The 12,582-nt window shown below is 38.9% G+C and overlaps 1 protein-coding gene across 1 annotated transcript in view; it reads right to left on the bottom strand.

Annotated features, from left to right (window-relative positions):
• The window catches only part of LOC132906449 (acetylcholine receptor subunit alpha-like 1), a 164,147-nt gene that overhangs the window by 63,966 nt on the left and 87,599 nt on the right, over positions 1-12,582 (bottom strand). The window contains exon 3 of the mRNA XM_060958656.1: positions 5,241-5,285. Within this exon, the coding sequence (XP_060814639.1) occupies positions 5,241-5,285 (45 nt within the window). The remainder of the gene's footprint in view (positions 1-5,240; positions 5,286-12,582) is intronic.

The raw sequence follows: 12,582 nt of genomic DNA, 5'->3' as shown, positions 1-12,582 counted from the left end.
AAAGAGGAACGTGGAGGAAGTTTTCCGTCGAATTAAAAATTCTTCTTTCTGTTGTTTTTTTTTTTTTTTTTTTTTTCTCGAATCGTTCGTTTCAAGGTATCGCGAGTAATCAGAAACTGAATCTTCTAACCGCGTTTTCCATCGTAAGAACATAAACGAACTGCAAATACAGAGTCACAAAGGGCCAAGAAACGGAAAACTTGTCGAGATTGTATCCCTATGTAAATATCATCGGGGCAATTTTCACGATGCAGCATCCCCTTTGACCGCCAAACATTGCCGGAACAAACGGGCCTGAGAATCGAGATGCAACGACCTTGATAAAATTGAGCACGAGGCTGGCAAAGTGTATCGGAAGCCGATTTTCATAAGAACCGCGATATGCTCACGGAGAAAGGCGTATTCAATGGAACAAAACTTTCCACTTTTCGTTTCAGCCTCCCTTTGACCATCCAACGAATTTCAATTAATTCTTGCACTTCATTGGAATTGCCTTTGCCTGCGTTTCGTCCGAACTCCGCCAGGAAAAGTGATTCACTTCAGGAAAGTTATTAAAAATCGATACTAGCCCGATTAACGCTGTGGTGTTATAGCTATTCACAATTCTGTTCACGTTATGCTGGGAAACTGTATACTCCACGATCGTAATTTAATTAATGAGCAATCTTAAGTTATGATTACAATGAATGCACGTTCTAACGAACAGTCGACAAATGAAATGCATAAGGTTCGAGATGCATATCCCATTGACTAAGGATAGGTGCTTCGTTAAATGTGTCTTCGAATCTCACGTTGTGAAATGCCGACTTGGAAAAAATCAGCGCTCTCTACGATTTATAACGTCGCGATGATTGCAATTAGTCCGTTTAAATGCGCTCCATTTGTTCGAACAAGACTTGAGTTGGTACCTGATTAAACAAACTTCTGGTAAATGAATTCGCCTATCTGAACGTGAACTATTTGCTATTATACGAATTAAAAATTGTGAGTAATGAGAACGTAAGTATTTCTACGACACGTTCAAATAAAGGGAATTCTGCCGTACATGGAGTACAAATTACAGAATTTTTTTTCAAATTACATTATTAAGTAGAATTAGGTAGGTAATTAAACGAATAATTGAAGTAGAAATACTTGGACGTAATTTTATATTAGAAAGTAAAACATAAATTGCGCGTGTGGAAACATATTTGATTTATACATATATTTAATAATTAATTGTTGAACAATGGTATATGCTAAAAATGAAGTTAAGAAAATGTATAGATAGTTATAAAGTATTAGGATGAATTGCAAACATGAAACAACAGCCATCAATTTATAATAAAAATTACAAAACTGATAAATTTGATTGTGTTATAACACAAAAATTATTTTTTATGATATCGGCAAAAGTCGTTAACTCTCGATCAACCATTTCAAGTGCAGATTGGAAAAAATATACCGTTAATATAAAATACGTGTACCACTAATTGAATACAATTCTATTGTTGATTTAAAACAATATGTCACTAATTTCAAACAATTATACCGTTAACTTAAAATAATTCCATTGTTAATTTATATTTATAACAATTGTACTGCTAATATATAACAGTTGTTTCATTAATTTATAAAAATACACTGTTAATTTAAAACCATTAACATTCCATTACTTTTTAACGGTCAAGCCATTAATTTAAAACGATTATACTCTTAATTTAAAAGAATAATACCATTAATTCGAAACAATGTCACTATTAATTTAAAACAATAAAAACATCAATTCGTAACAATTAAATTAATGATTTATTTTATTTTATATAATATTAACTACATCTTTGAAATCTTTTAAATGGTACTTTATTTTTATTTAATTCTATTTTTTTATTTTAAATACAATACTTATTTTTTAGTTTAAATGCTTCATATAAAATCCTTGCCAATGTAAAGTGTAACTATTAAGTGACTATGCATGGAATTTAACTCTTCGCATTCGATCAGAGTCATGGGATCGAATCATGTTCGTGGATTTGAGGGAGCAAACGCAATCAAATCAAAGGCAACGAGATCTCGTCATTCAATCATGCGTGCTATGATTGATAAGTCGCATGGTTTAGTTCTTTTGTTTACTTTACTCCTTTTGATGAGTTCAATGTTGAAATATAGCTATTTCAGCTCAGGTACGAACTTAACTCTCGCGATATGTATATATGTAACATTTACGTATACTTCAATAGCTAATAACATTCGATTTATTTCTATTGAAAGATACTTCAAAGATATCTCTACGCTCGTATATAAACTGGATAGAGTTATTTTATTATTTATTAAGAATTCTATTTTCCTTTTAATGAATTTCAATTTGTTCTCATAACTTGTAATCTTTTCTGGTTTCGAACACATAATTGATAAAATTATTTGAAAATCAATACAACGCGATTAAATGTGTTTAACAATTTCCTATATGCTGTAACCTGTTCCCTTTAGGAAATTAGACATCACATTTTAATTAACAATTATATATAGTATTACGCCAATGGTTTACATATTGCATGAATTGCAACTTGTACGATAATAATCTGTACTGTCGCGCGTACAATAGAATATCATATAGGTAGAAATTCATATTAAAATCAGATGTGCTACATACCTTCTCAATACCAGCAGACGCTAATTAATAAATTTCAATCGCTCAACTCGCTACTTCTTTACTATCAAATACTTTCACATCTTCTGCTCCCAATAACATAAATAACAATTACTCGTGAACTAAATATAACACAAGCATGTTTAACAAACTTTCATGTAATCTATCCATTTCTCTAATTGTATATTGAATTAAAACAGACAAAATCAAATATAACGTAGGATAGATATTTTATCGATAAATGAAATTATTGATTTATGATGCATGATGGAAGCCCAGTGTTTTGTACCGCGACCCAGTCATTAAACACTCGTCCATTTCTTCATCCGCAACAATCTTTCGAGAATAGCAGTTTCTAATATTCTAAAACTGCCATTTACCTTCATCCAGTTTCATTTCTCTGTCAATGCTTTCCCACCTCATTTAGTTTCTGGTGTATATTTCATTTAAAGCTAATTAAATGAACCATTGAACTATTTACTATACGCTAATATATTATCCTGATGCTGAATACTTACATTCAGAATTAATGAACAAACTCATAGCAGAAGATATTTCGTCTAGACAAAGAAACAGAGGTTTAGTTGTCCATCATCAACGATCGAGGCAACAATGAGGGGACTAAAACGTTGCAGCACGCCACCCCAGTAGCGTACACACGATTGTTTACTCCGGCATCGGTGAACTTCCAAAATAAGCAACGGGGAGGTTCGACTTGCCTTGCCATCTCCAACAATGGCAAACAATTTCTCGCGACTGATAAAGAACAGCCACTTCGCTTGGCAGATGATCCTGGCCGACGGCACACTTTTCCCTGTCGGTGTGTTATGTACGTGTCCCTGCCCTGTCTTTCCACCGGCCAGATGCAAGAAAAAGAGGCGCGAGATCTATTGACGCGGACAAACGACTGGTGGCCGGGCCAAAAGGAAAGAATACCGGCGAAAAACCAACAGGCTGCCAGCCAGTTGCTTGCCGATTCCAGCAGACGCTTTGAAAAAAATTCCTCCAGACTTGCACCTAATTTCTTGCACCCTCTTTCACTCCTGAAACACTACGGGTCGCGATTCGTCGCTCAACTCTCTGCTGTGTTGTCTGAGAATAAAAAGGAATCCCAATTACAATTCTCGATTCAACTTCAACGTCGACTTCTTGTTTTGTGTGACAGTGTTCGTGGATGGTTCTGAAGGGTCAGTCGGATATGTAAAAATTCGAATGTACATCTGCTTTCATAGATACTCTGATATTTAAAGAAAAGCAGAGCAAATAAACTTGACAAATCGTCAGACCTTAGCCAGAACATTGGACTGTAGATAATTTGTATGTTCGATATCACCACTCATATATGACAAGTCGAATATCTTCTTTGTTTATATATACCGTTTTAATCGATTTTATAAATAACGTCGCAGTTTGTTACCACGTATTTGGAATGATCGTTTTGTACGAATACGAAATTCGAAGCGACTATATATGTAAAAACTGTAGCAGGTATCGTAATAGTTAGCAAGCTCCGGAAACAGCACATGTTGAAACCGTGTCACAAATCGATTGAATTTTTTAACATCGTATCTCAGATTGAAATAAAAATTGCATAAAGGCGATGGAAGTGTAACACTGCTACCAGCATAGAATAATGATGCTATTCGCTAGACACGCGAATTCTCTCTGTTATCGTCGCTTTTCGTGAAATTCGTGAAACGAAACGCGAAGTGAAAACAGAAGAAGAAAGCGGAGAAATGGCATAGATAAAAGTGTCTGAAGACATTGAATCGCATGGAACGGGAAGAGGCCTAAGAGGGAGAGAAGACTGGCAAGAAGTGGTATGTCAATAAGGATCGACTACCGTTTCGCGATTCCGATTTCGAATGTAGTCAACAAGCACGAAATGAAATTCGTCTGCTTTGAAATTCCAAACCTAGCAGAAAGGAGAGATATAGCAGCTGATGGTCAAAGTGACGCGCGTCCTCCTCTTTCGCAGCGATTCCGAATTTCTCCCTGTTTCCCCGTTCTCTCGTCCGGCTATAGTAACGGCAGAGGAAAATCACGTTTCGTTCTCATCTTTCTAGCGATCGTTTTCCATCGTGAACGACCGACTTGCACGGATTTCTCTGGCATAAGGTCCTACGACCTATTCCGCCGGCTCCTGGGAATCGTTTCGCGAATCGGCAACGGTACGGTTCGTTAAGTTGAGTCGCGGCGTTTTCGCTCGGGGACAACGCCACGGAAATGGAAACGCGGCCATATATTTAATTCCAGCGGCGCGAACGAAACCAGCCACGAGTTTCCTGAAACCTGCGCGTTCAACCGTCAAACAAAATTTAGTTCCTTTTCTTTCCTTTTTTTTTTTCTATTTTGCTTCCCATAGCTTGTTCTTTTGGCCACTGTTGCACGCCCTCGGCGCGGTTAATTTAACGAGCCGGCTTTTTAAAAGCGTATATTAACTCGGCGAATTTCAATTAATACACGGCTGCGCGAACCGTGGTTAATTAGCATGTACGCAGTATATTACCAGGACATACTGTTCGAGGGAATGAAAAGAGAATCATCCGAGAATGATACTTAAAATTGCGAAATTAAAATTAGATGTATATTGGTAGAAAGTGGTACTCACTTGTTCCACCCAAACGTTCGTCGTCATGATCTGGTTCTTCAGGTTCTGAAAAAGAAAGCAGAAAGAAGACACTTGAGGATCGGATGTCCAGAAGCGTTCTACGGTCTTGAGAGTTTCTAGTTACCGGAGGACGGATTTATTGGGTTTTGCAGATATTGGAACGATAGGCGAGCAACGAAGAGAGGAGAAACGAGCCTCCTGGCCATCGAGCAACCCAACAAATCATCTTACCTCCGGTGTATACGCAGGTTCAATTTCTCGCTGCTCAGAGCTTCGAAATCTTTCGTGAATTTTTCTTACTATGATCGACAACGTCAACTGCAGTTTGGAATAAGCTCAAAAATAATTAGATGCTGATTTATCTTGCAAAGCGGAATGCATACTGGCCCATCGTGATAATGAGATTTCTAAAGCGTTCGCAAAGAAGTTTTCCGAATCGATTAACGCTATTATGAGATCAATCTGTTTGATCTTGAACTCATTAATTAATTAAAGAGTGAAATAATACGCAGAAGTTGAGTGAGCGCACAGGTGTTTTTTAAATAGTATCGTACATTTTTTCGAAAATATAATGTTCAGGTAGTTTGGGAGTATTACGAGGAAAATACATGACACAGTTTCAAAAATCTAGATGGCTTTAGTTATACCAGGGGATTTTGTTTAAATACCTGTTTGTTAAATTATCAGAACCGACTCAAATATTGTGACGATACTATTTATTATATTAAACACTATTACTTTTATTGTTTCTATTTTATCTATTCGTCGTTAGACACATGTGTGTTGCCAACTAGTTATTTCCGGTTGTATTAGTTGTCCGAAAAGTTTCTTTCGTTTTATGAGGAAATAATAGACGCACAACATTTTTTGTTTTATATTATTTTGTCGAATACGTACGATCCATTTTATTCTGTTGAAATAGGCACTGCGACATATGACAGACTTGGTTTCACGTTTGTATGAAGGTGCACTGTTGTAAAAAAACACGTTTTTGAAAGAAAGACACATTTCGGACAACCTAATATATCAAAAGTTTGTAGTAAAAAGGTAATTTCATTGGAACAGCAGAGTTAAAGAATACCCTGTTACATCTACTATTTCAATTTTATTTATTTTTATTGATCACTGAACACGTACCATCGCCAATTACTTATTCTTCATCTCACGTCAAAAATACGTAGCAGGAAAGCAATTTCAGTCGAACAGCAGGATCAAAGGGCTCTACGATCCTTGGTGATCGACGCTCGATCTTTCTCTCTTGGAAAGGCGGGCGTCGTTAAGAATGCGCCGAGCAAATCCCTTGATCCGGCAATTAGATTCCTGTTTTCGACAAACGTTCCGTTTTCCTTCGAGCGGAGCGCGAGGTTTTAGCGAAGACACCGCCAGCGAGGATTTGCCAGCGTGATCCGGCCGCGCTTCTGCCTCCTCTCTACCCCTGTTTTCCCGGAAAACTGCAGTATAGGAAGAAAAATAAGAGAGGAAACGAAGATAAGCCGTCGCGTAACAAAACCTACGACCGTTTTCACAAAGGGGCGAGAATTATGGTTCCAATGGGAACGCTGTCACGTGGATTAGAAGAGATTGGTGCTGCGGACGCCTGGCGCAATTACACGCGGTAATTCGGATGCTTTTGTGCGCAACACCAATCGTGAGGTATAAAAATTTTGTCCAGTGAACAATTATCCGACATTTTTTCTATATAAATTCCCCGACAAATTGATGAAAAGTCAACTCATTCTCGTTTCGTTCCGTTTTGGAATTGGTGGTCCGGATATAGGGAATATTTGGAATTTCCACGATGGGAAAACCGGTTCGAACACAGCCGTCAGATGCGATCGCGATCGTATAAATCGTTTTTATACGCGAGCGTCCTGCTTCAAATTACAGCGGAAATTGTTATTCCGAGCGGGGCCGAGATACGGCCACTGTCTGTGTGCTGCAATTATGCAACGTAAATGAATTCGCCGTGTTGCCGCGGGCACGGTTTATCTCGCGTGCTATTTAAAACGTTAAGAAAATTTGCGTTATTAACGTAGAAATATGAGACTTAAGTATTTCCAACGTGTCGTGGACGCGCTAGTTTGCTTAGCTGCCGCCTCACCTTTTGTTATGCGGTGAAATATGGATAACAATTTGTTTAAAGACGCTAGAAGTGTTTTTTAGAAACCTGAGAAGCATGAAAACCAAGAGACAGGCAGGCATAAGATAGAATTCACGCAGATCTTTGTACGTTGCAAAGTAAAGTACGTCTGACAACGAATCACCTTATTTTACTGTTCATTTCACTTGCCAAACACTGTTGCGGCGCGAACAGACAATAGGTCAAGTAATAATCTCCAATTACTTTGCGAGTGTTCGAATGAAACAAAACTTAGGTGTCGAGCATTAATTATAGTAGAACTTTATTCTTAGAATATATAATTCGTTCTTAGTATATATGAACGTGTATTTTTATAGAGAATGTGTTCAAACGTTTGTTTATAATTTGAGTAAATTACACGTGATAAGTGTTGAGGTTAACTGATAGAGGAACAAGTTGATGAATTTATAATAGAAAAATATATTGAAATAAGTATAGGTATAAGTATAGTGTATGCAGATGCAGATCCTCGCTCTTACAATGTTACAGTACAATAGGAAGCGTGATAGGGAGGACGTTCCTATATTTATAGCAAAGGACATTAGCAAAAAGTGAACCTTAGTGTGTAGCTGTAGCTGAAGGGTACAAGAAGCAGCAACAGAAACCTACTTATAGTTCTTTTGTTTCTAGACCTTGTAACGTAAAACAAAATTTATATTCAAGGGCACAATAATATGAACCTCTCCTTATTTTGAGTTTTTTCACTAAATTCTATTCTTTTTGTAACACCGGTCTCCAGGTCACGGATATACAAAAGAAAAGGTGTAAAGTTTTTCTTGAAGTAAGTACTTCAACAATAAGAAGAGGACAGTTGAACTGTTCAGCTTTAGTTTTCCAAACATCAGCTCCTATTATCCGAATCAGATAAAAAGAAGAAGAGCTGGAGAGAGTAACTAATGGACCTCTATCATCAGAATTTCTCGTCTATCCGAATTTTCCTCCCCTAACTTGTTCGGATATATAAGATTATGCTATAGATACTTTATGATGTAGTGAAATATATAGTCACGATATCTCAACCAATTCTGGTAATTCAACGAGAAAGTTATTTTTCTCAAACTCAAACCAATATCCATTAATATTCGGACAAGATCTATTAATGTAAAACAGCGTTCGAAGGTATCTTCTTTCTTAAAATGTAGCGTTCCAAGTAATTTAAACGTTTTCGCTGGATGTCGAATGGAAGACTGAAAAAAAGGAAAATGCGATCGTTCTTTAGTGTCGCAGCCTTATCCTCTGAAAGAATCGCGCTACTTCTGAAACGATACGTGACGGCGTAAAGAGTCGAGCCTAGGTTGCCCCGATACGCCCAGGTTATCTAAAAGGTCTGACGTGTAAACGCATTGCCTGGCCCCGTTCATTGGCTGACGATCCTAAACGAAGCGCTGCAGAAAACAGCCGCGTCAGTTTACGTGTAGCCGGTCTAATGTTATGGAAATTGGATGTCGAAAGAAAACAGAGGGGTCTGCATCGAGCTTACTCCGGAGACGTACGAATAGAAGAATGCGAGGAAACTGTGTTTTCCCGGGGCCACCCCCGGTTGCGATCCATTTTCCGCCCGTTACACCCTATCTTCTTTTCCCCCACTTTCTTCTTCCTCCCTCTGTCGCGTGTAATTTCAAGTTTCACTTTCCCCGTCTCAGCCGTCGTCGAGCCTCTCTTAACCGCGTTTTCTCGCTTTTCAGTCCCTTATCTACCGTTCCACGACTCGACCCACCCACTCACGCGACCCCTCTTTCTCTCGTTTCGATGTCGTATCGCCGCTATCTATTCGCCAGTTTACGCGGTATGTTCGGGTCGATTTCAGGAGCACGCGTGTGGCCAATTCCAGCCATTTAACGACACCTCGGAGAAATTTTGGAGGCAGAGACGCAAGAGGAAAACGACAACAGGCAGAATCATCTTGCCGGGGTCCTTTCTCTGCAAGCGTTCGAGCCCTGGAGGTCGTGGAAAATTTTCAAGCGACGGATGCTCGACTTTCTTCTTGCCCGAGTACAGAAATTATGCACCGGGATGTGCATAATGCATTCCTCGGTACGAAGTAAGCCGGCGGACTTGGTCACCGGGAGGAAATATGCAGAAAGGGCGTGGTGCCTTTTCCGGCTGCTAGCTTTTTGCTGCCTTATTAGCGAATGAAAGCGTACGTCGATCGTGAAACACGATTGGTTTTTATACTCTGCGCAGAAGATATAAAAGAACCCTTACATCGAACAAAAGCTAAAGCTCATATGTTTTGAGGGTTAAAATGAAAGTTATTCCTCATGTTTTATGGAATATATGTATGTAAGGGACTAGATCCTGATCCAGGATCATACGATGTCAATTTGGAACTGTCTTTCTATGTCTTTCAAAAGTATACGTGTTAATTTTAGCAATTGCGGCTGAGTCTTGGCTGATATGGTGATTGGTCGAATAAGAAACGACAGAACTTCAATATCGCACGATTTTAATAAAATAGAAACAGAATTTTAATTGAGCACTCTCCCAATTGTTTCTCACTGATTATCGATACTTTGATTCGTTCGATTCTTTACTACTCACCCGTATAAATTCTCGCTCTCTCAATTCTTGTTTATTCTAATATATTAGATCGTCCGACAAGTTGCTATCGTTTTATAAGGAAACGATGGATGCACAACATATCCCGTTTTATGCTATTTTATCGAATTACGTATGATCCATTTTGTTCTATCAAGATAAAGATTAAAACGTTCGACAGATTGGGTTTCATGTTTGTATAAAGATGCGTTGTTATAAAAGACGGGTCTGTAAAAGAAAGGACACTTTTCGGACAACCTAATATTTAGCCACCAAATCGGATGTATGGTATTAGCTAAATAAATCAATTCTATAAGTTCGAGGGAACCTACGCAGATTTTTACGTATGCATGAGAAAACTAACAGTTAGGAAAGATATAAAAACTTATCTGATATAACCCATATGTTCGTATAGTATCGTTTTCTATAACGTAGAACATATCGTACGTTATACAGGGGTTCACTATATTTTGGATATTATTGCAAAGATCCGTGATCTTGATCCGTGTAATAAAGTGAGACCCGTGACAATTCGACGGCGACAATGGCTTCGAAGCGACGAGATACGAAAGCGTGAGCACAAAATTGGACATGGATTTATTTACATTCGAAGGGGGATCTCGTCCCTTTGACAAATCGAGCCTTATCGCCTGGAACAGCGAGCGTAAGTTCGTCGCTTTCGCAAGGATCACCGGCGGAAGAGCGCTATGAGAATTCCTTGTAACGTCACCAGGGCACGTCGTTGTGTCTTGAAAACGGAATCGTGATACGAATCGCGGACGAGGAACGCATCGTCTAGATAAAAGGAGGAGAGAGCAGAGGCATCCTTGATGTTCAGCCGACGTGGAAACCTACCAGCTCTTGTGGCAATTTGTCCCGAGGAATTTCATCGACACCACTTTCCTGCTTAAAATGGCACACGAAACACGGCCAATAGATCGTTTCGAGAGCTCTTTTCTACGCGAAAACTGAAATTTCTTCCACAAGCACACAAGAAATATCCAGAAACTTTATGATTTTCAATATTCTGCTTTCGCCTTCGCTTTCCTTTCTATCTCTTTCCTAACCAGTCCTTCAGCTGTTGTTTCATAGGCGAAATAAGAAACGCGGAAAATGAGAAGTTTCTGGTAGAATCAGGCAAAAAAAAGAAATGGGGAAACGGAAAACAGAACCAGCCTGCCTAAAGTACCTGCGTAATGGGGCAAATATTTTCTGAACGACCGTGGAGAAAAATTCTATTAGTTAGACACAAACGAGTTCCCCTGTGATATTACATGGAGGATAAAAAGAAGCTATCAGGAGGGACAAGGCCGCGGAGGGCGTTCCCTGGCTGTTGTCTGGAAATTAGGAGAAGATGAGTAAGAGCAAAAAGTGCGCCATACGTCAGACGGATTCCCTCCACGCCTATAAAACCGTCGCTCGATCTTTATTAAGACAGAATGAGAAGAGATACGCTCTGGTTACAAAGAGAATAACTCTGTTTCTTAAGGAAACACTTGCCGAAGAAGCGAATGTTTCTAAAGCTCGAATTAACCTACTGCTTTTAGCAGAAGGTAAGAAACGTGTCTTAAAATGACACCAACAAAGGAACGAAAATCTGGGTAGCAAGAGGGCAGAACGGAAGTTCCATCGTAAATCAGCCCGTGGTTTCCCTTATCGACCGCCTATCTACCAGGGCTAAGCGATTTTTGAACATCTCGCCGGCAAGAACGGCACCCAGACTGCTGATAAAAAAGGCTGGCCAGCTGGCGCGAAGGAGCTTTTTGTTCGGCCCTCCTTTCAGCCTTTTCCACGGCGACGCCACGACGCCCGCCATCTCGTTCGCATATTCAGGACTCGCTGGCTGTCTCCATACTCGTTCTCCGAGCCGTGAATTTATTCCAGGCCGAAGGAAAAAAAATCTCTATTCGTCATTCGTGGAAAAATTCGCGTATACTGAAGAAACCACCTCGCTCGAATATTCGTTCTATTGTACCTGCTTCTAGACTCTTCCCCTCGGTTATTAAAGAATAACTTTAATTTCCAATGTCTACTGCAATAAGTTTCGAATCATTGAGATAGCGACGTACTTCTATTTTCGTGAAAAAAAATTTATTTCGTGTTTCTGAAAAACTTTCGCGTCTTTGATAAACATACAAGAAACGATATATTGGGTTGGCAACCAGGTGATTACCGATTTTGTTATTACCACCTAATGACAAAATCCGCAATCATTTGGTTGCCAATCCAATAATTCGTAGCAATAGGTTTCCAGAAAATAAAATTCATAAAGAATATTTGATATTTAGCTCGCTGAAGGAAGAAAGTCCTGCTGCTGGTGCACGCGTTTTTCAAACTATTCCTCCATGTACTTCTGCAAACTGTGTTCAACATTTTTTTAAATAATCGATAATACTTGGCCGAAGCGAAGCTTTCCATGAAATCTACTCTTCAACTTTTCAAAGCTTTTTTACGATCCTGCGACTACGGAAGAATCTATAAAACACCGTAACGTCGGGAACACCGTAAACTTTACGAACAGCACACAAACGCCGTGGATAACAATTTAATTGCAAAAAGTACAAACTGACCAGCAGAATACGGATATAGAAGATGAACGTTAATTGTTTAAAATTTTGTGCTGAGATCATGAGACTTGATAATCGATAAATCCTGTTTATTGGA

Source organism: Bombus pascuorum, chromosome 4 (genome assembly GCF_905332965.1).
Source record: "Bombus pascuorum chromosome 4, iyBomPasc1.1, whole genome shotgun sequence".
In the NCBI taxonomy this organism is placed as follows: Eukaryota; Metazoa; Arthropoda; class Insecta; order Hymenoptera; family Apidae; genus Bombus; species Bombus pascuorum.
This window is presented reverse-complemented; position numbering and strand designations above follow the sequence as displayed.